We start from the raw sequence: 25,160 nt of genomic DNA on the forward strand, positions 1-25,160 counted from the left end.
ATATAATTTCTTCATGATTATTTCATTTTTCCAACTTTTTTCAACTAAATTGTTTCAGACTTGTTCGTAAATATTTAAGCGATCGAACACAGAATGCGCCTTTAATATACCGTACCCACGCTGTTTCCTTATTTTATTCCGACACGGGATACTTATTTTCAAACATTTTGAGTCAGCCCTTTTAGTGAATAATGAATTAAATTTTTCTAACATTTTTTTTCAATCAGTTATGTTTTTATAGCTATAATTATAGGTAGCTCAAACCTGTTCTTTCTTCGGGTTCAAATATTTTCACAGTAACCCGAAATCGTTGCGAGGGTCAGGAAATATTAACAGAGCGCGCCTTTAACTTACTGTAAAATGTTGTTTCCTCATAAAAATTCTGATATTTTTTATGTTTAGAACTAATTCTTTAAAGGTGGGGGGACATGAAAAAAATAATGTTCTCGAAATTCCGTTCAAAGATGCCCCTCGAGGAGTTGAACTTGTGAGGGCGATGATTGAGGGTGCGGCGCCGCTACCGACTGAGCCACGCGGACAAAGAGAAAGCGCACGCCCGTTTGCATACATAAAGGCGAGGACGACAGCTGTACGCAGAGTGACATTTAGCGTTGTACACCGTGACGGTAGAATGCATACTCTAGCTACAAAAAAAACTACGAAAAATCTCCTGTCCCCCACCTTTAAACATCTTCATCGATAACTGATAATTAGTTTGTTTGCGCGGATAAGCAGTGATAATCTTATAGACTTTTCGATGGAAAATTGACAACCAACAGTTTAAGATTGATATGTAGGTCTCACTAAAACGATAGCTGGAAAACAAACATACATCGTTCATCAGACTGTTTTCTTTCCTTTTTTCGGCAAAGAAAAAAAACCCTTCTAAAAACGTTTCCGCACCCCATTGGACAAAGTGATGAGCTTATGAAGCGTAGCAGGAGGAGAATATTTGTTTACTTTTATGATGTCTGGCTTTCGTTTCTTGTGATAAAGATCTCGCTCTCACCATATTGCCTCATTTCCGGCGATCCGATCAAAAATGACGCATTTCTTTTGTACTTCTTCCCTCTATGTCTCTACCATATACTATACTGTCTGCCTCATTAGAATAACGGTCACTCTCTTCTGACCTTCCTCACAACACAAATATCCTTTTCTTTTGCCTGTACACAGCAGAACCGATTATACACGGCGTCTCTCCAATCTGCATACTAACTCGCATGCTCTCACTGTCTCCGTCTCCGAACTCTCTCGTGCTCACCTTTTCCGTCCCTTCCATTCCTGTACTCTAACCCGGCTGGTGACACACGCGAACAGCCGAACGGTCCGTTTTATGGGCGCGTGAGTTCAGAGTCTTCAGACGGCTGTCGTTTCCACATTTATTTATTTTTCGGTTCACAGTTTAATTTAATTTTGATCATCGCATCTTTCTTCCTTAATATCTCACACTAATACGTTCGCACTTTTCCATTACTTCTGTGTTATCGAGAAAGAAAAACAATCAATGTGCTGCAACCGCCATCGAAAGTGCAGCTCCTCTCTTCTTTTGTCCCCACTTCAAACAATTGAAATGTGCGGGAGCAAGAGCTCCAACTTCTCTTCTGGTTTTTCGTCACATGAGGAAGAAAACAATGATGTTCTTTCGATTCGGACGAACTTGATTCCTAAAATATGTCGATTCCCTTATTTAGAAAACTGCAAAATCTCTCTTCTTCCAATATGTTTTCAGTGCCTACTAGTATCAGGCAGACCAGCTGGCCTACGAAAGGCCGCCGAATGTCCATTTCCCCATTTCAAAAGAACAACTTGCCACACTCTTTTCTCTTTCAAAAATTTGCCGCTTTCTCCTGATGACCCTATCCGAGTTTAGTGACAACAGAAATACGGCGTTGTCGGTCGAAATTGAGTTTTCTCATTCTTTTTCCCTTTTCTCTGCTTGTTCTGCCTTCCGAAGCGGCCAATTCTCGACTGAATAGGCCACTTTCGGAATTATTTGAAGTGGACCTCTTCCTTTCTCTATTCATCATGCACTTCTACTTCTGCCCCCAATACTCCCACGATTTGATCATCAGAAAGGAAGAATTCAACTTTACACTTTTTTTCCATTTTAGTGACCATCGCTACCTTTCTAATGTCCGGTGTTCTCTAATTTCGATCGTTAATCAACGGGTGATCCAATTCAAGGCTGCTGTCCCCGATCTGTCGTTTTCTATTTATTCTCTCTTCTATCTCATCCCCAAGCAGAGCTGGCATCGCGCCAATTTTTTTCTTCTGAAGTGATACAGGCTGCGCAAAAAGAGAACCTACTTTTGGTGATAAATGTAGCGGAAAAGGAGGAAAAGAGATAGAGACGACCCCAATCGTAAGAGGTCGTGTTTACTTTGGCTCGTCGTCATCTTTCGAACCAACACATGCATACGCTCCCTTGCGCGCGCTCCCCTGATCATTCAGTCACAGGTCCTCTCTTTTTATTACGGCTCATCGGGAAGCGGCAATTCTCTCCTTTTTCGTATCATTGGCTTATCAGAGATACGAATTAGGCGTCTTTTATAGTTAGTTTCGTCTTTACAATTAACACCTTACAGCTGATAAGCGTAGAATTAGTACAATGTTGATAACAGTCCATAAGAATAGCTAATTGACCAAATTCTTAGGAATATCGGAATGGTCTTTTCGAAATGTTGAGAAATCTGAATTTTCAATCACAAAAGCGGGAAAAATTGACCAACTGATGTAGGAAACAGAGAAAAAAAAATACTAAAAGTACTCCCGCTCGAGACCCGCAAAAAATTTTTCGCGTGCGCCTTTAAATATCGTAGTCAAAAAATTCTTATTCCGTAAAATAGTCGGAAATATTCCGGTCAGGGTTTCTATCCGAAAAAAATTCGGAATTATTCCGACCACAAGCTTCATTCCCAATTTTCTTTCAGAATTCCGAATGCCATCCCTAACGAATAATTGAAAAATGTCCAAAATGTCTCTACATTTAATTGTCTCTTGTTGTTTCCTTCCAACTCTATTTTCTTTCTTCGCATTTAAATATTCAAGAATCGCTTTTCAGACTTCAATTCTCAACGAGATGGTCACGACCAGCGGAGGGGTTGGTGGTGTATACCCCGCCAATAACGGTGTTACACAGGTGAGAACTTCTTTTTTGAACCGTATTTATTTTTGGAAAGTTCCTTCTGAATTCACATGTTTTTTATGGAAGTGCATCATATCATGTGATATTTTTCATTTTCCTACTAAATACTTGCTGCTTCAAACATCAAGATCTTCCTGATGTTAGAGATCTTAAGCAGATGAACAATATTTGAAAAAAATCACAGCTATCCCCATCTCCAAAATTTTGTTTTCCAGGTGTCACTAATCCATTCATCCGACTCCGTGCGCACCGTTTCCACTGGCCCCATCTATCGTCCGACGTCTTCAATGTCTTCGGCGATCAAAAAGTCTTCGCACACGACGACATCAGCTCCATTTGTTTCGACTAGCCAGCGAGTGAGTTTTTTTTTTGCTTTCCGAACGACTACCCGGAACGAAAAAAACGAAGGAAATTCCTCTGTGGAGGAGGAGGAGCGTTTTATTTGAAAAAAAAATTGAAAAGAAAACTCGATAACGGAAAAATTTTCATCTTCATTGGTTTCTTCCTCTTCTTCATCTCAGCAGCTATCTGTTTGATGAATGATGGCTGTTTGATAATTTGTAGTTTTTTTTTTCGGACAGTATCGTGAAAAATTCTTTGAATTTTTCCCTATCCGTCGTTTTAGTTTTTTCCTTTTTTTTTGGTGATGAGAAAAAGATAGGAAAGAACACTTGAAACACCGATGGAGTGAAGACAGATGAAAACCTATATTTGATTCGAAGTGTCACGTTGATTCCAATAGTTAGATCAGAAGTCAGTTAATATGAACAACGATGTGACAAACATCGCATCCCGACCACCATGTATCAAAAACTATCAAAAAGAGTAGCGACATGGGTCCTAGACCAGATCGGAGGAAGATCAAAAACGGATAGAAATGCATCAGAGATTAGGAAAAAGAGAGAATGACATAAAAAGATACAATATTGACTTGATTTCTCGTAGATGATAGGCGTGGCTTCAATCACTTTTTTGATTTAAAATTGATCTGATTCAGTTATCACGACTTCATTGGAATCTGTTCATTCCGGTGATAATCTATTTTTAGACCATTTCAAATAGTTACTTCCCGATCAATCAAATTGTCAGTTTCTTTTACCCTTCCACCTGCATAGTATAAGCCACCAGGATAATTTAAAACAGCTTTCACCGCCTATCTTTTCTATTTCTAATCACCTCATATCATTGATAGTAAGAGAGAGTGTGCGGCAAATTGAAAAGACGAAAAGAAATGCCAATTGGCGTTCTTCTTCCCTCTTACTACGCGCGTCCACGAATTGAAACAATTTTCTCATCATCATCAGCATCTCTCGTAGTATATACGCTGACCTTTGGAGACCCAGATTGCTGGACGGATGGATTCGTGAAGTCTTACGTGTCTTTTCCGATTAACCTCGATTTATCATTCAAGCTTTCCCCACCTTGGATTCTCAACGAGTCGTATTTCTTCAGTTTTCTCTTTCCCATTAATCTTATTTCTGTGTTGGTGAGACCACCACCTCAGACAAAAAAAGGTTTCCTCTCATTTCTCACCCAAAGATCCAAAACACATGTTTTTTGATGGTGATTGATCAAAAAGTTATCAAAATACATTGATAGGAAAAGGGAATGTAAGAAAAATGTTCGGAAAAAAGAACCCAGAACCAGACAGCCAATTAATCTTCGATTAAAAATTTTCCTTCCCTCTCTTTTTACTCGTTTCTTCTCATCATTGCATAGTCTTGCGCACATCGGCGACGCGTATTACAACTAAATTAATTGCGCAATTGTAGGGGGAGGGAGAGTGAACGCATGTGTGTACGTACGCTTCTTCTCTCGGCTTCTTCTCTGATTTTTCTTTTGCATCTGTGTAGTTTTCGTGTAGACGAGAGGCGAGAGTCGCAAAAAGTTGTTGTAGTTGCTGTTTTTATATTTCGCATTGTTGTGTAATCGAGACTGTCTTCAAGTCACATTTACATAGTCATTTGTATAATGTCTGAGAAGCTTTGATTAGAATTTACAACCATGAATCATATATTCCTTTGTACTTTTATAGGCTGCTTGTCTTCTATAATTCGGACCCACACAGATAGTCTTACAATTAGTATTGTGGCATAGTTACCGTAAACACTCTAATAGAAGGCCACCCGAACCGTCAACTTTGAGCCCCTTTATTTCGGTCCCTGTGAAAGATATAAAAAAGCGATCAACTGACAAAATGTTTATCATAATATTAAACATATTTTGTTAGTTAACCACTTTTTGATATCTTTTACAGAAGTCGAGATATATAGGCTCAACGTTGGCCGGTTGGGTGGCCTTCTATTAGAGTGTTTACGGTATGTGGCCATGAAATATATAGAGCAGTCAAATTTAATGGTCGAGTTGATCAAATTCCTCCTTCAAGACCCATCCTTTATGATTTTTTCTTCAAACTGGCCGGTCAAGATGACCCGAATCATTAGAATATTTCCATTCGCCAAAAAACGTTTTTCCTGAACTTCATTGTTTTTTTTTTTACTTCCGGCGGTCATTGAAAATTCTGTTCTACACAAGCTAGATTGCGACATGTGATATGATCTTTTCAAAATGTTGTTCTTTTTTTTCGTCCCATTCGCCAATGAACTCCTACTTCCTGTCCGCCGTTTCTTCAAGATTTGAGTAATATAAATGTAGATTCCTTGAAAAAATTTCAAGTGCAATGATTTTCATCCATTGACGTTTTGCTTCAACTAGTCGAATCTTTTCGGTTTCTAACTCATCTCTTTTTATGCTATTGAATACACTCAGAACCATCACAATCGTTGTCCAAATCGCCTTGCTTTGGTATGCGATTCGATGCGACTTTTCCGTGACTGAGGAGGATGAAATTAAAATCAACGCAGCCTCTTTCCAAGTTGTTTGTTGTTTTCTTATTTTCTTTCAAATCTAACTTTAGCTGCAGTCTTTTTCACTCAAAGTTAAATCCCCGAAAATCTATCTCTCCGGATTTTTTCCAAGCAATATTATCAAATTGTGCGAAACGTCGTCGGTCTAAACATCGGGAGACGTAGACACACACAACAGTTTTACGACATGTTTCACTTTCGGGATCTCCAATAGAATAGAACACCACGACGATATTCACGTTTGTTCCGAGAGAGACTCGTTCTTTGAAGCCAGGCCTCCAGCTGAGTTTTTGCCGCCAACGATTAAGCTGTGCCTTGTTTCTTAGCTGAATTATTTTTCTTTGTTCAAGGTGATTAGGCTGATGATTCGGTGTCAACGTTGTTTCTGATTCACTAATTCAATTCATAGTGTACATTGAATGACGCCACTTCTCACCTTGATTTCATCGTAAGCCCCCAATGAAGGTTTAACCTAGAAGAACCAGCTGAGACGATTAACTGCGGACTCGGATCCAATCCAATAATTGCGGTCGAGAACTGTATCGCAGGCCCAAATTTCCAAAAATTTTTGCCGAAAAATCAGGGGGTGTCAGGCCAAAAAATCAGTAGGTGTCAAACACATAAGGGTCCCCCCTTATGTGTTTTTTCAAAAATTTTATCAAAAAAAAAATTCATAAGGGTCCCCCCTCATCAAAAATGTTTGCTCCGCTCGCAAAAAACATTTTCCCCAAATCAGTAGGCACTAAGCCAAAATCAGGGAGTGCTTACCCTACGTCTCAGCCTGACTGTATCGTATCGTTTCCCATCCTATGCTCTAGGCTGCCCGAAAACCACGGAAAAATCAGATCAAAAAGCTCATTTGTCTACTAGATCTTCCTATATCCTCTAGATGACTCTTCTCACAATAATATGGGTATCTCGATTTCTCGAGTGTTTCCTCAAATGCCGTGATGTATGTCCCCCCGCTGTTTTTTGCATTGTTTTGATTGTCTCTGTAAGCCGCAAGCGCGCGGCTTGGTAGCCCAACGGCAGTGGACAATATTTGTGTCTCGTAGACTCTTGCCGACGGTTTTTTACGCTTTCCGTATGAGACTCGTTGGCGGGCTTCGATAGCGGCTCTGTGCAAAACCTCCAACTCACCGTCATTACCCATTACGCGTGGTGTGTTCTTCTCGTTTCACCCATCAAAAATTGATTAGTCCAGTACCCACTTCCAGAACCTTTTTGATACTTTTAAAGAATCCCATTTTATCTATATTCTAGTTTTTATCAAATTTGCCTGTAAGAATCTCTAGTAACAATTTCCATTCCTCCTAAACGTCACTCGAGATCCTTATTCCTGTCATGTGTTATAATGGTGGTTTCTGGGACGTCTTCCTGTCGCGTCCCGAAAAGAAATACTACCAAAAAGAGAAGGTTTTTATCGCTTCGCGCAATCTTTTTTGACTCGAGTCTTCTGGTCATTCTCATTCATTCACCCCTCCTTCAACTTCTTTTTTCCGCTCCTTTTTTAGCTGCTCGACCTCAATTCGTTTAGAATCATCGCTGAGATTTCAGTTTCAAACTAATCGAATTGGATAAAAATGCATGTATTATGGTGGGCCTTTTCCACGCCACCATTGACTTCCCTTCATAGGGCTTCACAGTGTTCGTAAACCTGTTGTTTGGCTTTGACTTTTGCAGAGAAACACCAGCGACGCAACGGCGAAGCTGCGCCAGTCCACAAACGATAGGGGAATATAGATAGAGAAGATATGCGCGGCGCGCGATGTGGTAGTCGCAAAAGCTGAGAAAACGGCGCGGAATAAAAAGTAGAGAGAGAGAGGGAGGAGGTAATAATAAAACTGCTGGGTCCTTTTTTTTCTCCACCCACATATCCTCGTTGGCGACGCCGATTTCCTGTGGCGATTACGCAAGAGGCTACCAAATGGAGGTGATGAAGCGTGTCAAAGACGGATGTCCTAGTTTAGGTCACAAATTTGTTTTCCATTCCTTCGAAATCTTCGTCCGGCGTTTTGCCCTTTCCTCATTTTTTCGTTAACAAACGACTGACGTATCATCCAAAAAGATGGAAGTCGTTGCCAAATGACTGAAAACAGGACAAAATTCATGAGTGGGAGAGTGATCGTAAAAAGTTCACTTTCCCCTCTTCCCTCTGTCACATCTTCATTATCACTTATCACAAGATGTACCCTCCTCCACTCTCCTGGTATATTTTGTTATAGCTGTTTTTCTTCTTCTTCTTCTGAAACCTAAAAACCTATTCCTAAAGCTCCGCCCACAGAAGGACTACTTTTTAACTCTCAAATTTGAGGTGTTTTGTCAGGTCATTTTCTCTTCTTCCTATCATCATTTACTCATACTTTCCACTCGTTTTTTTCCGCCGTGACAAGTTTGAGTGACATTCTTCTTAAACTGATCGATGTTTTCTCCTTCCCGTAAGTCCAGCTGATTCGAGACTTTCAATGAATGAGTTTTAAGTTTCATATGTAGAAGTTATCCGCAAGAAATCTATTCTTCAGTCTCGCTCAATTGTGTTACATCTTATTTTATTTATTTCGATATAACCAAAGCACATGTTATTCTTCTCATTCTCTCCAACCACAATGAGTGGTTTAAACTTCCTCTCCGATGATTTATGGTCCCGGAAAACAAAAATCCATAGGCAGATGCTTATGCATATGATGACCTAGAGTAGTTTTTCATTTTTCGAAATCTCTTGATTCACAAGCACATCATCATCATCGGAATATGTGTCCTCCCAGTTTGACCTTCTGATACAATTTTATCAGAAGACGTCTGTCCTTCGTTCCAGTCTGCCCCGTCAATTTAATGAATCATTCGCTATAAATCTTTTAATTTTATCATTTTTGCAGATGTCCAAACCGCCGGTTCGGGTGGTCGCTCAACCTCCACCACATCAGCAATCGTCGTCCCAACATCTTCAATACCACCACTCGCAAGCCCCGACGATGTTCACGGCACCACCAAACCGACAGCACTTTATTCCAACGATGCAAGTTCATCCGACGATGGCTTCTCAAATCAAACGAACCGTCCCAACTAACACACAGTTTCAGATGTAAATACTTACAAAAAATATAACTCCTCACATGAATTTGTTCAGGCCGTCTGAAACTACTGACTATGGAGTGAAGCCTCAATCGGTAGAGATTGTGCAAAAAGTTCGAGCAGTTCGTCGACAAGTCGCCGATGAGGAGACCGAGCTGCGACGACTTCGTGAGTTGGAACACGAAACGTCACATCTTCGTGACAAAAATTACGGTAGAGAGAAGGAGGTTACTGTTCAAGGATCTGTTCTTAAAGATGCTCAACTGGAACTACGAAACGCTTCAATCAGGGCGCAGTCTTTGAATCGACATGTAAGTCATTAATTCTTCGTGATAAATAGAAATTTAATTCATTTTTAGCTCGAAGAGATGTATCGAAGACGTCAGACTGCTACTGCGGCAGCTCACGCCGAGCAACGAAAAATGCAACAGCAGCAGCAGCATACTCTTATGGCTAGAGCTGCAAACCAACAAGTACCAGCTCAAGAAATCGTCCGACCCCGTGCGTCTGTAGAACCATTCCAAGTTGTCAACGCCCAGCAACAACCGGCATCACCTCAAATGGTGAAGTCTGATGAGTTCGCAGAGAAAAGAGATCGTCTCGATAGGTATGTATCTCACATTAAACTAATAGGGTTTTAAGTAGATAATTACCAAGAACCGAAATCACCAATTACTTGTCAATTAAGAATAATGGTTTCTTTGAAATCGGTTCAGTTTTCATCAAAATAACAAAAACTGGTTCTGGCCTTATCGCACCGAACTTGTGTTTAAAATCGAACTGAACTTCTGTTTTTTTTATGTTTTGCGCATTTTCAAATTAAAACCGGTTGAAATATGGAAACGAGGGAAACATCGAACCCTCTCTTTCTTATCAATTCGGATACAAAAGGGAAAGCAACATTAGATACAGAGAGATAAATTATTATCATATTTACGATTTCGTTTTCCTAATTCGATTGGTTTGCAGCAACAACAGCAGCTACGATTCGATTGATGGATCTGCAGGAATCAACAAGATTCCTGCCGAGCCTTCTTATCTTGCACCGAGCAAAGAGAATCAGCAGCAGCAACAGAAGAATGTTGAGACGAGTCCCTCGCCACCAAAGGATCCACATCCAAGTCTCAGTCCTCCATCTTCGTCAGCAACTTCACAGAAGGCTCCAGCTCTGATCACTTTTGCCCCTCCCACCTTTGAGCAGAAGATCAACTCCTCCACTATGGTACGGTAGCTTTTATTCAATCATTTTTGGCATCAGGCGCTACCTACAAAACGATCGAAAATCAGAAAACCGAAAAACCAAAACAATGGTTCTTTCGATGAGTCATCAAAACGGCCCCCTTCTCGAAAATTCTAAATTTGCATTTCTCGAAAAAATATCCCGCACACCAGTCAGCATTTTCTCATTTTTTCACATTTCTATTTTCAGACTCGTGATTCTCCTTCTGTTGAGCGACCTACTGCATTCGGAGACAGTCTCGACGAATCGCGTTTAAGAAGTGGAAAGACTGATTTGGTGTCTCTTCGATCAGATTCTCTCAAAGCTACCAAGCGCCGCTCGTGGGCCGCATCAGAAGGGACTTCGATGTCCGAGGCAGAGATGATTCATAGGCTTCTTGACGAGCAAAGACGTGGTCGAACTCATTTTATCCCACAACTCCCACCATCTCAAGAAGAGCCAACTGTCGTTCCATCAGAAGCCATTACCGTAGAAGTTGTTGAATCCAAATCAGATACTCCACAGTCAACATCGCCGAACAATCTGGAGTTACCTATCGAACAGATGGCACATGGAAGCGATACAACAACCGAGGAAGATGCAAGCTCATGCTCCACTCGTTCGGACGATGGACAGAATTTGGAAATGGAAGTGGCTTCGGAAAAAAGAACTGTGAAAGGTATTCTCAGAAGACCGAATGAAAAAATGAACAAGGGACGCATCGAATTTGACCCATTGGCTCTCCTTCTCGATGCCGCTCTTGAAGGAGAACTCGATTTGGTGAGAAGCAGCGCTGCGAAGCTAGCGGATGTTTCACAAGCCAATGATGAAGGGATTACCGCATTGCACAATGCGATTTGTGCTGGACACTATGAAATCGTGCGATTCTTGATCGAGCACGATGCTGATGTGAATGCTCAAGATTCTGATGGATGGACTCCACTTCACTGTGCCGCGTCATGTAATAATCTTCCAATGGTTAGGCAACTGGTGGAAGGAGGAGGATGTGTGTTGGCATCTACTCTCTCGGATATGGAGACACCAGTAGAGAAATGTGAAGAAGATGAGGATGGCTACGATGGATGCTTGAAATATCTCCTCGCTGCTCACAACTCGACCGGAGCCATCAATGCTGGAAAAGTGTATGCTGCATACGGATATGAAGCTGAATTTGAAGATGAACTCAGTTTTGATGCTGGAGAAGAACTGACTGTTATTGCTAAAGACACAGTTGACAAGAGTTGGTGGACGTGCAAGAAAGGAAATGGAGACATGGGACAAGTGCCGAGAACTTATTTGGCTTTGTATCCAGCATTGAAATATAGAAAGAAGTGAGTTTTTCATTTGTACGACTTCATAATCATCACTTATAATGAAGCCACTCATTATTATAATTTTCAGACTCAACTTCGTGATGTTCGATCTTCCGCTGGAATCCAACAACAACGTCGAATAAAACTCCCATCAAAACATGTAGTACTTGTTCCGGGTATCTAGATTTCAGTAGTCTCTCAATTTATGCCTTCTTTCTCCAGAGCACTTTTAGTTCTCCTGTTTCTTCCCCAATCCGTGTCCCTCGTGTAGCTGCATCCTCGTTTCTCTTGCCAATTCATCTCATAAAATCAGTGAAGATAAAACAATATTATTATTTTCACAATATTATTATTGACTTTTCTGTCTTTCCCTAATATGTAATTATCGGTGACAGCGTGTTCGTGTGTTCTAAGTGCCTCTTCTAAATTCTTGTACTTTGCCTTAGCTTGTTTCTCACCCAAACAATAAGCTGTACAAATTCGAAACTTATCGTCTTACACCTATTTTCTCAAATAATATGTCTATATATAAATGTTTTCCAAACTAACTCTATTGTGGTACATGAAAAGCGCCTGTTTGAACCAATCAGGACCAAGAGGGGTTCTCACGTAGTCATGAGAAGACAGGATATTGGTTCTCAAGAATCTGAAATAGACCTCTCTCTTCTCATTCCCCTCTTTGAAATCCTCAAAGAGTAGTACGGAAATGGATAATGCATTTCTTCTCGCCTCCGGACAGAAGTATGCATAATTCAAAAAAACGGACGGCTTCTTTTTTCATCCATCTCTTCTGATTCCTCCCATTGATCACGATGGGGGAAGAGGAAGAAGAAGAAGCACTTGGACACTCTGACTCTGCAATTTCGTTTCGTATTTTTCAATTTTTTTTACTTCATGGCTTCATATTCAATTTTCTCCATTTTTATGTATATTACCGCTTTGTTTTCGAATGGCTAGTCTGGAGAAAAAAATGTATAAAAACACGGATTATCCAACGTTCCCTTCTTGAAGAATAAGAGAAAGAAGTAGACGTTGAGTTGAGAATTTATAAAAATATATGTCTAGAATGAAGCAGGAAGTTCTGATTTGCGGAAATCGGGAAGTACAGTAATCCGAATAAGGTTTTTTTTGGACTTCTGAAAATGAACTTAGTCTATAGCTTGGAGTTGAAATTCGAGTAGATCTTACAAACTAAACCCAATTTCGAAAAATTCGAGAATTAAATTTTAGTGTTTTCGATTTTTCGGCGAAATTTTGAGGCCTTTTAGGTTTTCTAGCTATTTTTTACAGATTCTTTTTCACCTTTTCCGGTTTTTTTTTGTGTATTTTGACGGGATGGTGTTCGCGAAGATTACTGTAGATTACAGTTGCCAACTAATTTCCTGCAAATTTCCAAAAAATCTGTTTTCCCCGCTTTTTTGTCTGCATTTTTACATGATTAGAAGCTACAGTAATCTACAGTAATCTTGACGAACATCGTCATATCGAGATTCAGCTTTAAAATAACTTGGAAAAGTAAAAAAAAATGCTCGAAAATGCTGATAAAGCTTAAAAAGTCTAAAAATGTCGCCAAAAATTGAAGAAAATGTTCCTTTAATGATCACTGAAAACTTTTTTATATTTTTCGCAATCCGGTCGAACAAGTAGAACTATAATAATCAGAAACTACGAATTCTAAATGCGACTATAAATCGAATCAACGAATATGCATTTTTGCTCTTGACATGGCATCTTCTCATGTGACGTATTGAGTGTATTTGCAAACTTCTGAATATCCACTTCAAATGAGTTCTCGTTCTTTATTCTGCAATGTCAAAAGCCAAAAATAAAAGAGGAAATGATGAGAGCAAAAAAGAAGAAGAAGAAGAAGATGAGCATAAATCGTGTTTTGTGTGTTTTGACTCTGTCTTTTTTCGGTCGCATTTCAAACTTCATTCCCTCACAAATCGACTCTTTTTAGTTTTGTGTTGACTCCGCCTTTTTTAGGCTTATCTCTCCCATTCATCAGTTTCAGTTCAATTGAAGTTTCACATCTTCTTCTTCTATTCTTCCTTGACAACTAGAAATCCCCGAGAAAAAGAAAAGGAGGAGGAGTCTCGCTCTCATTTCGTAAAAAAAAGAGACGGAAAACTTCTAGAAATTCATGTTGAGCTTCTTATCGGCTTTCCTAAAAGGATAAAACCAAGATATTCGGTTTCTTCTTCCCGTTTTCCTATTTTCTTATCAATTTTTTCATTTTCTATATTGATTCATTTGAAAAATGACTTCTTCAACATCTTCCGAACCACAAAACTCATGTAAGTTTGAAAATGTTTGCAGTGCGAGTTTCTGAGAAATCTTATTCAATTTTATTGGGTGGTCAGCTGACAATTGAGCGGATTAGGAACTGTGATTTGTGTAGTGTCCGATGATTTTTATTGAATTTTGTATCCGGAATTGTTATTGAACAATTAGCAATAAGAAGAAGCGATTTCAAAAGAATCCAAAAAATTGATAAATTCCCATTTTTGAAATACTGAAATTTAGCTTACTGAATTGCCGTAAACACTTTGATAAAAGGCCACCCGAACGGACAACTTTGAGCTTACATATCTCGGTTTCTATTGAGGATATCAAAAAGTAGTCAACTGACAAAATACAAAAAAAAATAATATCAAAACTATTTCATCAATTGACCACTTTTTGATATCTCTTACAGGAAACGAGATATATGGGTTCGAAGTTGACGGTTCGTGGGGTTTTCTATTACAGGTTTTACGGTAGTCAAACATTAATCGGAACCCTTCATTCTTGAAATCACATTTCAAAAAAGAGACTTCAAGATTTTTCAGAGCTCTCCAACAAAAGATTTATGTCAAAATATATTTCTATCAAGTTTCAAAACTTCTTGACAAGATGATGATAGAATTCAATTGCTGATTCAATACTTTATTTTTCGAAAAAAGAGAGTCAAGCAGCAAAAAAACCCCGTTTGGATTATGAGATTGTTACATATCTCACATGTTTGTCTGTGTTACTCAACGAGCTATAACTCAAGTTCTCGCACGTTTTACTGCTCAAACTGATCCCACTGATATATGAAAGATCTCTCAATATATTCATCTATTCATACTATGAATAGCTCATTTCCGTTTTCTCCCACCATGGTACTCGGGGAACCTTCACATCATGCACCTTACACTTGTGATTGTTATCCCAAAAAGCGTGGGAAACCTCTCGTCTAGAATTCCTTCTCTTTTCAGCCTCCGCACTGACGACCAGACATCGTGCTCACTATTCGGACCTCATTCATTCTCCACACATATTCCGAGTCGCGGATTCAGAAGACACACGAATGGATAAACTGACAGAACTCGTACTCAATGGACAGGACGAAGCGGCTGATGAGGAAGCTAATGGCCAATTGTGAGTGCATACCTTTCGAGAAAATTGAGAAAATTTGCTCAATTTTACAGAGATTGGATTCTTGCTGGAATAATTTGCATCATTTGTGTCGCCTTCCTGGTTATTGCAGTCAAAATTTGTTATAATTATTCGAAAAAATTCCCGGAAACTGCAGATAAAGTGAGTTTGATTCTCCAATAATCCTAAAAAAGTAAATTTAGCCCAATTTAAATTACAATGACTCACTGAGGGGTACAGAGGTACCGTACCCTTCAATAAATTACATTAAATTAACACTCTAATAGAATGGCCAGAAGCCGTCCTTGTTTGAGCTCAATTATCTAGATTCCTTTAAAAGATATCAAAAAGTTGTTAACTGACAAAACGTTTATCATAGTAACACAAACATTATGACAGTTGACAACTTTTTTATATCTTTGACAGAAACTGAGATACATTGGCTCAAAGTTAAAGGGGTCATTATATTAGACAGTTTACGGTATTTGTATTTAGAGTTTGGTGGTGCTATCTTAAAAGAATTCTCAAAATTTCCATTTTTCCAGGAGCACGAAACGATCGACAACTTCAATAGAAGAGCGATCTCGACGAAGGGAACACGAGGCCACGTCCGCTATTCAGTTGCTTAAAACCATGATAATGTGATGACTGACGATTAATGTACATAAACTTTAAAGAAATCCATGTTACTTTAAATACGTAAAAGATTGAAGATCGGGAAATCAAAATATGAAGACTACAAATCTATTTTTAAACAAGAAAAAGCCTTTTTCTGAGATTTGATATTTCAAAAAACACTTGTGTTCTATGTAAAATGCTCCAAAAAAGATGACAATTATCAATACTAAACCGTATTTATTAGCGCAATATGTTTCAATTTGAGTCATCATCTTTGATGAGAAAATACCCGGAAACAATGATAAATAAGGCAAAAATGAGAGAAGAAGAAAAAACCTATCACACTTTGTCGTTATTATTATTATTATTATTATTATTATTATTATTATTATTATTATTACTACTACTAACAGATCCAGAACTGTTTTTCGTTTGAATCAGCTGCAGTGGAATCATAACTTTCCAGGAAATAATCGTAGAAAGAGCTCCGATTATTAGGAATGTCAGCATTTCAACACTAATCCAGGTGTATCCAGAGGAGTTGAAGAAGAATCTGAACATAGGAATTCAGGTCCACAAACAGTTTTTTGAATCAGAACTCACGTCGTCACCAAAGGAGCTAAACATCTTCCAACACTTCCAAAAAGAGCAAAAATTCCTTGCATCGTTCCCTGCTGCCTTGGCCCTAAAACTTCTGAGAATAGTGTTCCGATCGAGTTTCCGATATATGGGAAAGCAATTCCAAAGCACAGAGTGTAGACGAGAATGTAAGCAACAAATGGGATTCTGGAATTCAAGTCGTTAAGAAGATTAAAAATTATGCGGAAATCTATTTTCCGCTTACTTTGGAACATATTGACACCAGTCGTAGGTACAAGCTCCATCGGTAACTGAAGATTAGAAGAAGATTAAAATAATTTAAACATTTTTGAAATATTTATTTACCATTGGGATTGTAATGTAGCGATTCTGGATAGAATGGCCATGGAAGGAGAACAATGTAGTAGACACAGAAGACGACACATCCAAAAACAATTTGTATTCTTTTGTCACTGAAAATCATCAATTCATTTTTCTCTAATACTTCTCTAAATTAAAAGTTCTAATACTCACATCTTTCCAATTCTTGTAAATCCGATCACCAAATACTGAGAAACTGAAATTGCACAAGAACAAGTCTCAATATATCCTCCATAAACAATAGCTTGATGTGACGTCCAGTTGTACATTGCGATTGTGAATACAGAGCAAAGAGATTCGATGTTCACAGCGATGGTTTGGATTACAAACCATAAAAAGATGCATACAACAGCAGCCTGGCGGTTGAACGGAGGAATGATCACATCTGAATCTTCTTTCTTCTCATCGATAACTCCAGCGTAATCTTCGGAAAAATAGAAAAATATCATAACAGACATGATAGTAAGGACGATGGCAAGAGTGAAAGCTGGAGAAGTGTAGGCGTCAAGATCGAATGTGTTGAACACACGAACTCCATCTCCAATGAACGCAAAGGCAGTCTGGAATTTTTTTCTCAAAGTTTGATGAAATTTTGCTTGTTAGTTTTTTCAAAGTTACTGAAGATCTTCCTTATATATAAAACGCTAGAGATGTCTGTTGGTCCCCGTGTCACTCTGTCCGCTTTTGAAAAATTTGAAAATTAAATATAGATTTACGTGACTCTTTAAAAAAACGTGAAAAGCGAAGCGACGAACCAGTAAAAAAACTGGGCTAAATCGCGCCGAAGACGCACCAGCCAGCTGGTTGAAGCGCCGAAGGCGCGCCAAGCAGATGGCTGGTAAATAAATATAACCGACACTAACCGAAACTTATCAAAATATTACCGAAACTTATCAATGTTTTGAGCGAAAAATGTGTTTCAACCAACTTCTGTAAAGTTATGGGATTACTAGAATGTTTTTCACTGAAAGCGGACAGAAATTTTGATTTCGAACAACACATTTTGAAAAGGACCCCCTCTATTATAAGGGCCTTTCTATTAGGGGGCTTTTCTATTAAATATTCCTTTTAATGCAGGTCATATTGTACCTGTATTCGAACTCTTCCGAAAAATTGTTTTGAAAAAAAAAACTATCAACAACATTTTTGAAATTTACTTCCACAGGTTCAAAAAATCATTCAGTTGACTCCCATAAAACATGTATACTTGATTTTTTTTTTCAAAATTTATATTTTTCGACTACTGATAAACTGATAAGCAAGTTAACCTTTTTATTGATTCATGGTGTCTCACCTGTAAAATTGGCCCAGTGAGCATTCCAGTGACCTGACTTCCAGTAGCAAGCGAAACTGCTGTATTTCTGTCTTCCAAAGTGGAACATGCAGATACGTAAGCTCGGAGAGCAGACAGATTTCCAGCTCCAAATCCAATCAAAACTCGAGAAATCAACATTAACCATTGAGATTCCCAATTAATTGTTGGAAGAATTCCATAAAGAATGTTACCTTAAAAAAAGGAACTATCCTATTTGTGGAATCTTGTAAACTAACCTAGCGCACAAAATACAAGACCGGTTGCAACTGGAACTTTGAAAGCTTCCGTTTTCTGGGTCCATGTTCCAAAGATCGGAGATCCAACCGCTTGTCCAATACTAAAACTAGCGAGAATAATACCAAAAAATGGAAGTTGAGCCGATGGGTCCAGTTTTAAAAGATATGGCCACATCGATGTAAAATATAAAGATCCTTGAAGTCCACAAAAATATTGAATAAGATTTGCAAACCATAATGATGTCCAGTTAGATTTTCGAACATCTAGATTTGTGCTGAAATGACAATTAAAATTTGGAAAACATAACGAAAAATCACGAAACTAACCGAGAATTCGAAACCGTATACGATTTCAGTGATCCTGTATCGAAATCAGCAGATGGGTGCATTGTTCCTAATTATTGAAGCATCCAGAAACTGTCTTTATAGTTTCAGAATTATTAATTGTAATTGCACAATCTGAACTATTTCTGATTGAATAAAATAGTGAAAAAAAGTGATAAGAAAAAGGTGACAGAGCAAAGAGGAAAGAGAGCTCGATTGGATTAACCGGAGAGAATTTGAGTGATAAGAAGCAAAAAAAATCATCAATTATTTTAATATGGAAAAAATAATATTAGAAAAAAAGAGTGCATGATTATAAGGGCGGGCGGTTTCCGTCTACAAAAAACACTATATTTTGTAATTGAAAAGCGTTTCAGCACTTGATGAGAAAAATGAGTGATTTCTGATTTGTAGTTGAATAAAAAATTCTGATTCACCTGTCTAGGTTTAAGCTGAATTGGTTAACCTTAAGTCGGTGAAAAGGCGCGGACATCCGGACATATGAAATTTGGTATGGAATTTGGTGTTTGTTATTAGTAATGATGGGAACTTGAGAAAAGAATGTATCAATTTTTGTTTTTCCGGTCAGAATCCGAATGATTCATCACCTGGAATATTGTTTGGACCATATGGTCGTATGATAGGAAATTCTACGAATCAGACATTTTTTTTCGCAAAGCTCAGCTGATAAATGTTTTTGCGAAAAGAGGATGTCTCGAAATCGAGAGTCGAGCAATTTTTATTTGAATGTTGGGCTCATTTTGGAACTTGGAATTTCTTGATCCTCATTTATTTTTCGTCCTCCCAGTTAGATTGTTTGGTCCTCCAGAGTTTTTTCGGTGCTTTGAGCTTTTTTATATTCTCAAAATCAAGGAGACGTCCTTAAAAGTCCAAAAAAAAAACTCTAAATACCAATTGGTATATATATATATATATATATACTGGAAACGAGGTTAGAAACCAAAACCAGATATAGTAATTTTTGTCGAAGAATATGTGTTCAAGAACTATTTATCCTATTTTAAATTATAATCGATGGTGCTTCTAAAGGTACTTTTCAAAAAGGTTGAAATTTTTGATTTGGAGTTATTTCATGTTACATTGCACAGTTTTTATAAGCAGATGGGTACTAAAAGTGCAAAACATAAAAAAGAAATCTGTCGAATAGATTAAAAAGAGAGGGCAATTCGAAATGCAAACTGTAAAAAAAAGTGAGAGGCACTGGTGGGAGTGTTGAAAAGAATAACTGGAGGTCATCCCCTCTCAAAGGACACAAACAGAACGCATATATTTTTCAGGTAGGAACAGAAAAATGCGGTAAACAACCGAACCTAGTACGAGTAGTATTCGAGCAAACACGAATATTTTCAGAGTGACTTCCGAAAAATGTGTTGAAAATAATAAAATCGTACTTCTTTTTTCTAACCGCTTCAGACATCATGTCATGTAGATGTTGACACGGAATGATAAATGATCGAAAGTGAGAATTGGAAGAAGCAAAAAAAAGAAAGAAAAGAAGAAAAAGAAGTAAATGGATGAGGGGGGCAGAAGCTTCTTTGCGTTCTTTTTTGTTTGCCCCGATATGGTTGAAAGAGGGTCAGTTTTCTGCATTTCAGTCGTTCCAGCCAGAGACGGAATTGACATCAAATTGATTAAAAAAAAAAAAAAAAAAATGTATATATATATATATATATATATCATTCAAATTGTTCATTCTTCTGTTTTCGAAACTATAAGGAGGGCGACGTCGTCTAATGACAAGGGTGTATATATACCGAAGAACAGGGGTGCGGAGATTCAAAATATACGAGTTTATTATTTTGATAGACTTTGATTTTAAGACATAAAAAAGGAAGAGAGAGGCGGAGGACAAAAAGAATGAGACATGGTTATAAATATTGTTTTTTTTTCGAAAAATGAAAAAATATTAGTCAATCAGATCAAGTCAAAAATGAGTTGGTCGTTTCAAGGAAAAGGGCATGAGAAGTCAGAAGAATAGATTCTGAATGCATTCAGAATCTATCGGAAATCGTTTTCGCCTTCAAAGTTGGCTCCGGCTGTGGAGACATATTGAAAAGATGCTTTGGATGGAACCAGAGACATCTTTGCATTGATGCGTGCGTCTCAATCATATCCTCTCCACTTTTCTTGTTCTCTTCTTTCGATGAACGGAGGCATCTGCTGTTGCCGTTACTGCAAAAATGAGTCAAAGTTTTGTGGAACAAAAATAGGAGGCAGTGAGTAATTGTTTTAATGGGAGCGTTTCTAGATAATTTGTTATTGTATTCACTCACAATTTTGAACGAGTTCATCCAAAAATAAAATCATATTTTGGGGAGGGAGAGATGTGTGTTGTTGATTTCAGAAATAATTCACTGTTGTGATTATGAGAAATGTCTAGAATTACTCTATAGAGGGAGAATGATACGGTGGCAGATGAGAAACTTTGATCAACTTTTTAGAGACTTTTACAGTGACGTCTACCGAAGAAAAATTACGTTGCCCGTGATATCTGCCGGAGACCTGCTCATTTTTTTAGATGGCTATAAACTCCGTCTATTTTGAGCCCATATATTTCATTTCCTTCAGAAGATATCAGAAAGTGATCAACTGACAAAATGTTTATCATAATATCAAAAGTATTTTGTCAGTTGATTGCTTTTTTATATTTTTTACAGGAACCGAGATAAATTGGCTCGAAGTTGAAAATAACGGCGGTAATTCTATTAGTGTTTACAGTAAGTGTAGTTCAAACATTTCATGTGACCAATGATCGGTGTCGCACTCTGAAACTTTGGAATCTTCTAGTACCTTCCCCCACAGGATATACTTTTTTGTCATCATCCGAAATCCTATTAAACAAAGATCATGCCACTTATTACCGAGGTTCCACATCATCTGATCGTTCTTTGTTTTGTTTTGTCTTTCCATGGTTTGCTGTTGAACTCAAACTGAAACTTTTCGACGTTTTCACATTCTTCGATTCCCCATTGTTGTTGTTTGTACGATCTTTCAGTCGATTGTTCTTCAGTTCATTCTGAAACAAAAATGTGTAAAACCAATAAGAAAGGCTCTTCTGACCATTCGTAATCGGATCAATTCATTCTTTGCCATCTGCATTTCAAACCATTCATCGTCATCTTCATCCTCTTCTAAATGATGGCGAAATGTATTCAACTTTGGAATTCGAATACGACGTAGATACGGAGATGCACAATGGCCACCTGGAACAAAGATCAGTACATTTTGTTTGTTCCCAATCTTTCCGATTGTTATCATTGGAACAAGACACTCTGTCATTCTTCGTCCGGTTTTTTCTTTCTGTTTCTTTTTATCACATTTACAAGCAAACTTTGAACTCAAATCTTCATGTCTTCTACAAACAAAATCTACCATTAAGTATTTTGTTATTAAAAAACCGGATGAAAAATAATAACAGAATGGGGTCATGTGATTTATATTTCTATATTTTTCCCCCAAATTATCATAAAAATAGAAAATGTAGATCAGTTTACATGGAGTGGGGGAGTAAGCGGAGATTATTCAAATTAGTGAAGTTCTCAAGTTTCGTCCACTTTTTCATTTTTTAGATTTTACAGGAAGTTTTGGTTGACCAAGTGAGAAGTGAAATTTTGAATCAACTTTTGACTACGGTATCCCAAGAACTATTAGAGCCGCAAGGAAATTGGTTGAGTTGAGAAAGAAGAGAAAAAAACCAGCAAGTAGTTCTTTTCCTATTTCCTTTTTAGCCTGCAGAAGTTCGAAAAGTAATGAACTCGAATTTTAGTTTTTTAGTCGCCCGCTAGTTTTTTATCTGATGGCTTCGTTTGGTCCAAAGAAGTTCCTCGACTCCTGGAAAACGTACCGTTAACATCTGGAGCACCAGTTGCACTAGAAGCCGTCATCGTAGTAGATGTGGATGTGGATTGAATGTGATGCGAAGTGGAGTAGAAGCGTGACATACTGATGCAGAGAAAATGAACTTGGGTTGTCGGAATCGGTCCCCTGTGGATCAGGGCTATCGGCTCTTAAAATCTGTTCGGTGTCCAAAAAAGTAAGAGGAACGAAATGGTGGAAGAAGGGGGAAAATAAGAAAAAAGGAGAAAAAGTAGAAGAAAAATAAAAAGAAAAAAGAAGAAGACAAATAAGGGTCGCCGAAAAGTTGATAAGCCCTCCTTTCTTTTTGGTTTCAAATGATCTAAGCCATTCGAGGGTCAAGTGTATACGGAACATATCCCTAAAAGTGAGGCCGAAAAGAAAAATAGGAAAGAAGAAAACTTCTGGTTTCGGAAGTTCGATATATTTGCACACACAGATGTGTGAAGAGATTCATTGGAAAAGTGCGGGCACTCGATGGTGTCCCATGAAGAAGGAATGAGGGAGAGAAATGGAGATGGGGGCAGGGCCTTCTACGTAAAGGGAGAAGCAGAAGAAGTCATAAAATAAATGTGCGCCTAGGTTTTATGACCATGATGACTCGATTCGGACAATTTCGTCTTTTTCAGGCTCTGGAAAAGAGCATAAAGGAGGCATGGATATAGGTAATTGATTCGCAATTCGAGTTGGATAAATTGGGACCAGGAAGTTTTAGTGTTTTTTGCTTTTTGATGGGAAAGCATTGCTTGAAGATCAAATCGATCGGCCTAAATTTTGAAATCTAGATCACGAGTCATGACCGAAAAATCCAAATCTAGGTCATGACCTAATTTTAAAAGTTTAGACCATAGCCTAATTTTGGAAATCGAGGTCACGACCTGAAAATTGAAATCTAGGTCATGACCGAAAAATCCAAACTTAGGTCATGACTCAAATTTGTAAACTCAAGTTATTTTTTTATCTAGGTCATGATTATATCTAGGTTTCAATAGAAACAACGCAAAAAACAATAGCGTCGTGTGTTTTTTCGAATTTTTAGTCGTGATGTCTGAATTCCAGATTCTGTGTTCTGTACTCCGTATTCCGAGAAATTAATTTTTCTCCGGTTTGCATGAAAAATATTTTATTCCGGATTACGTTTCTCAAAAAGTTATTGCGGACATCTCTGGAAAGCACTAAAAATTAATTTTTCAAAAACATCAGTAGAACTGACAGGTACGAGAAAACCTGTATTAGAAGGGCCGCCCCTTCTATTGTTCCCAGAACCCTCGGAGGGCCCTTCTATTAGAGGGACCTATTTATTAAAGGGCCTTTCTAATACAGATTTTACGGTATTCAAAACTTTCAAAAATATCCAAAATATTTAAACCTTTTGTGAGACGAGACTGTTAGCAAGAGATGTTTAGCACAATTCTAGACTGAAAAATATTTCTAGAGACTAAAGCTAATTTTCTAAATCCCCATGGCCATGGCTTAGATTCTATAAAATGCAATTATTAACAAAACAAAGTTGCTTAAAACCCAAGTGATCAAAATTTCAGACCAAAATTAAGTATCCTATGACCTAGCAATGACCATTAAAATAGTTTCGTAACAATAATTACTTGAATGATCTTCAAACTGAGGTCAAAGTTGACCAAAAGAAGAGCTCTAAAATAGAAGAATCGCTGTATAGTCTGCAAGATCTAGAATATTCTATGGACACTTTGAAAAAATGAATGCTTTTGGGGGGGGGGGGGGGGGGCAACAAGACTACAATTGTAGAATATTCAATTTTAATACTACAAGTGGTGGTGTCTCGACATGTCACTCATTTTGTCACTTTATTCTAGAAATATATCCGTTTTATATGGTCCCAAGGGTAAATGAAAGTTATAAAACTAGTTTTTAATGACCAGATGGACAAAAAGGTATTCCGAGAAGAGACTAAAAACAGGAACAAGGACTCCATGAATGAAGGATGAGATCTGAAAAAATTGTGAGCTTCTTGTTCTGCTGGTCTTGTGAAATGCTAGGTGTTGACTATCGGGGGCGAGAGGATGAAAAACTTTAAATTAAATTTTTTTCTCCGAGGGTATCACAAGAAAAAGTAGAAGTAGAAGGCGTTGGGGGAAACGGACGAAGAAATGTTTATTTATATAGGACGCACGTGTTATTTTGGATTTGGATTCTGAAATAGGGGATGATACACAAACTTTTCAAATGAAAAAAAAAGAAGAAGAAAAAAAGAAATGTGTCTGTGTCTGGAAGTGTAAATCGTGTAATTTAGGATGGATTCGTGCGTAAAGCGCAAAAACTCTTCTGTGGTGACGAAGATAAAACCCTCCGAAAATGTTCAAGTTTATCGTGGAGATGAACTAATAAAATTCTGAGAGGAGGAGCTGGGCCCAGTCCGAGACGGATAAAAGATGAATGGAGATGAAGAAAGACAGAGAGTTTTTTGTCACAAATAAAACGACCCTCCTCCATTTTTTTGTTCTGAAAAGACTAGGGTCATTTATGCAATGTCGTGTGGTAATAGTGTTTTTTCTTTTTGTTGCAACCAATGAAAATGCTCCAAGAAAAGACACAAAACTTGTGTTGTAGAAAAAAAAAATTCTGCAGAGACCCAGTTTCAAACAAAAGACAACTCTTTGGGGGATGTAGGAAGAGGAGGAGGAAGGAAAAAAAGGCGAGAAAGCGAAACAATTGAATTGGGTCCATGTTCGCACTTTTCGAAAATTCTGTGACAGAAAACGATGACGAAGATGAGCAATAGAAGGAGAGGTCCTGTGACGTGGCAGTTATAATTTGATTTGGGTCGTTTAAAG

The 25,160-nt window shown here is 38.0% G+C and overlaps 5 protein-coding genes across 5 annotated transcripts; 2 read left to right on the forward strand and 3 right to left on the reverse strand.

The window, feature by feature from the left end:
- Window positions 1-1,138: 1,138 nt before the first annotated feature.
- Window positions 1,139-1,282, reverse strand: CBG27050 (the record flags this gene model as incomplete). The annotated part of the gene is made up of 1 exon (XM_045237484.1): window positions 1,139-1,282. One exon carries the CDS (start codon window positions 1,280-1,282, stop codon window positions 1,139-1,141), a length of 144 nt encoding a protein of 47 aa, XP_045100601.1.
- A 3,097-nt stretch (window positions 1,283-4,379) lies between these two features.
- On the forward strand, window positions 4,380-11,762 carry Cbr-ape-1 (the record flags this gene model as incomplete). The annotated part of the gene is made up of 7 exons (XM_045237488.1): window positions 4,380-4,634; window positions 8,811-9,097; window positions 9,143-9,398; window positions 9,447-9,694; window positions 10,057-10,309; window positions 10,517-11,637; window positions 11,708-11,762. 7 exons carry the CDS (start codon window positions 4,380-4,382, stop codon window positions 11,760-11,762), a joined length of 2,475 nt encoding a protein of 824 aa, XP_045097793.1.
- Window positions 11,763-14,953: 3,191 nt separating this feature from the next.
- Window positions 14,954-15,650, forward strand: CBG23286 (the record flags this gene model as incomplete). The annotated part of the gene is made up of 3 exons (XM_002636545.2): window positions 14,954-15,024; window positions 15,075-15,183; window positions 15,567-15,650. The coding sequence occupies 3 exons, from the start codon at window positions 14,954-14,956 to the stop codon at window positions 15,648-15,650; spliced, it is 264 nt and encodes an 87-aa protein (XP_002636591.2).
- Window positions 15,651-15,978: 328 nt separating this feature from the next.
- Window positions 15,979-18,539, reverse strand: CBG23285 (the record flags this gene model as incomplete). The annotated part of the gene is made up of 8 exons (XM_045237489.1): window positions 15,979-16,192; window positions 16,243-16,425; window positions 16,484-16,529; window positions 16,651-16,691; window positions 16,753-17,159; window positions 17,894-18,105; window positions 18,151-18,425; window positions 18,478-18,539. The coding sequence occupies 8 exons, from the start codon at window positions 18,537-18,539 to the stop codon at window positions 15,979-15,981; spliced, it is 1,440 nt and encodes a 479-aa protein (XP_045097794.1).
- Window positions 18,540-20,486: 1,947 nt separating this feature from the next.
- Window positions 20,487-22,436, reverse strand: CBG23284 (the record flags this gene model as incomplete). The annotated part of the gene is made up of 4 exons (XM_002636543.1): window positions 20,487-20,667; window positions 21,357-21,511; window positions 21,556-21,698; window positions 22,340-22,436. The coding sequence occupies 4 exons, from the start codon at window positions 22,434-22,436 to the stop codon at window positions 20,487-20,489; spliced, it is 576 nt and encodes a 191-aa protein (XP_002636589.1).
- Window positions 22,437-25,160: the final 2,724 nt, after the last annotated feature.

Source organism: Caenorhabditis briggsae (assembly GCF_000004555.2).
Source record: "Caenorhabditis briggsae complete genome, chrV, whole genome shotgun sequence".
NCBI classification, from domain to species: domain Eukaryota; kingdom Metazoa; phylum Nematoda; class Chromadorea; order Rhabditida; family Rhabditidae; genus Caenorhabditis; species Caenorhabditis briggsae.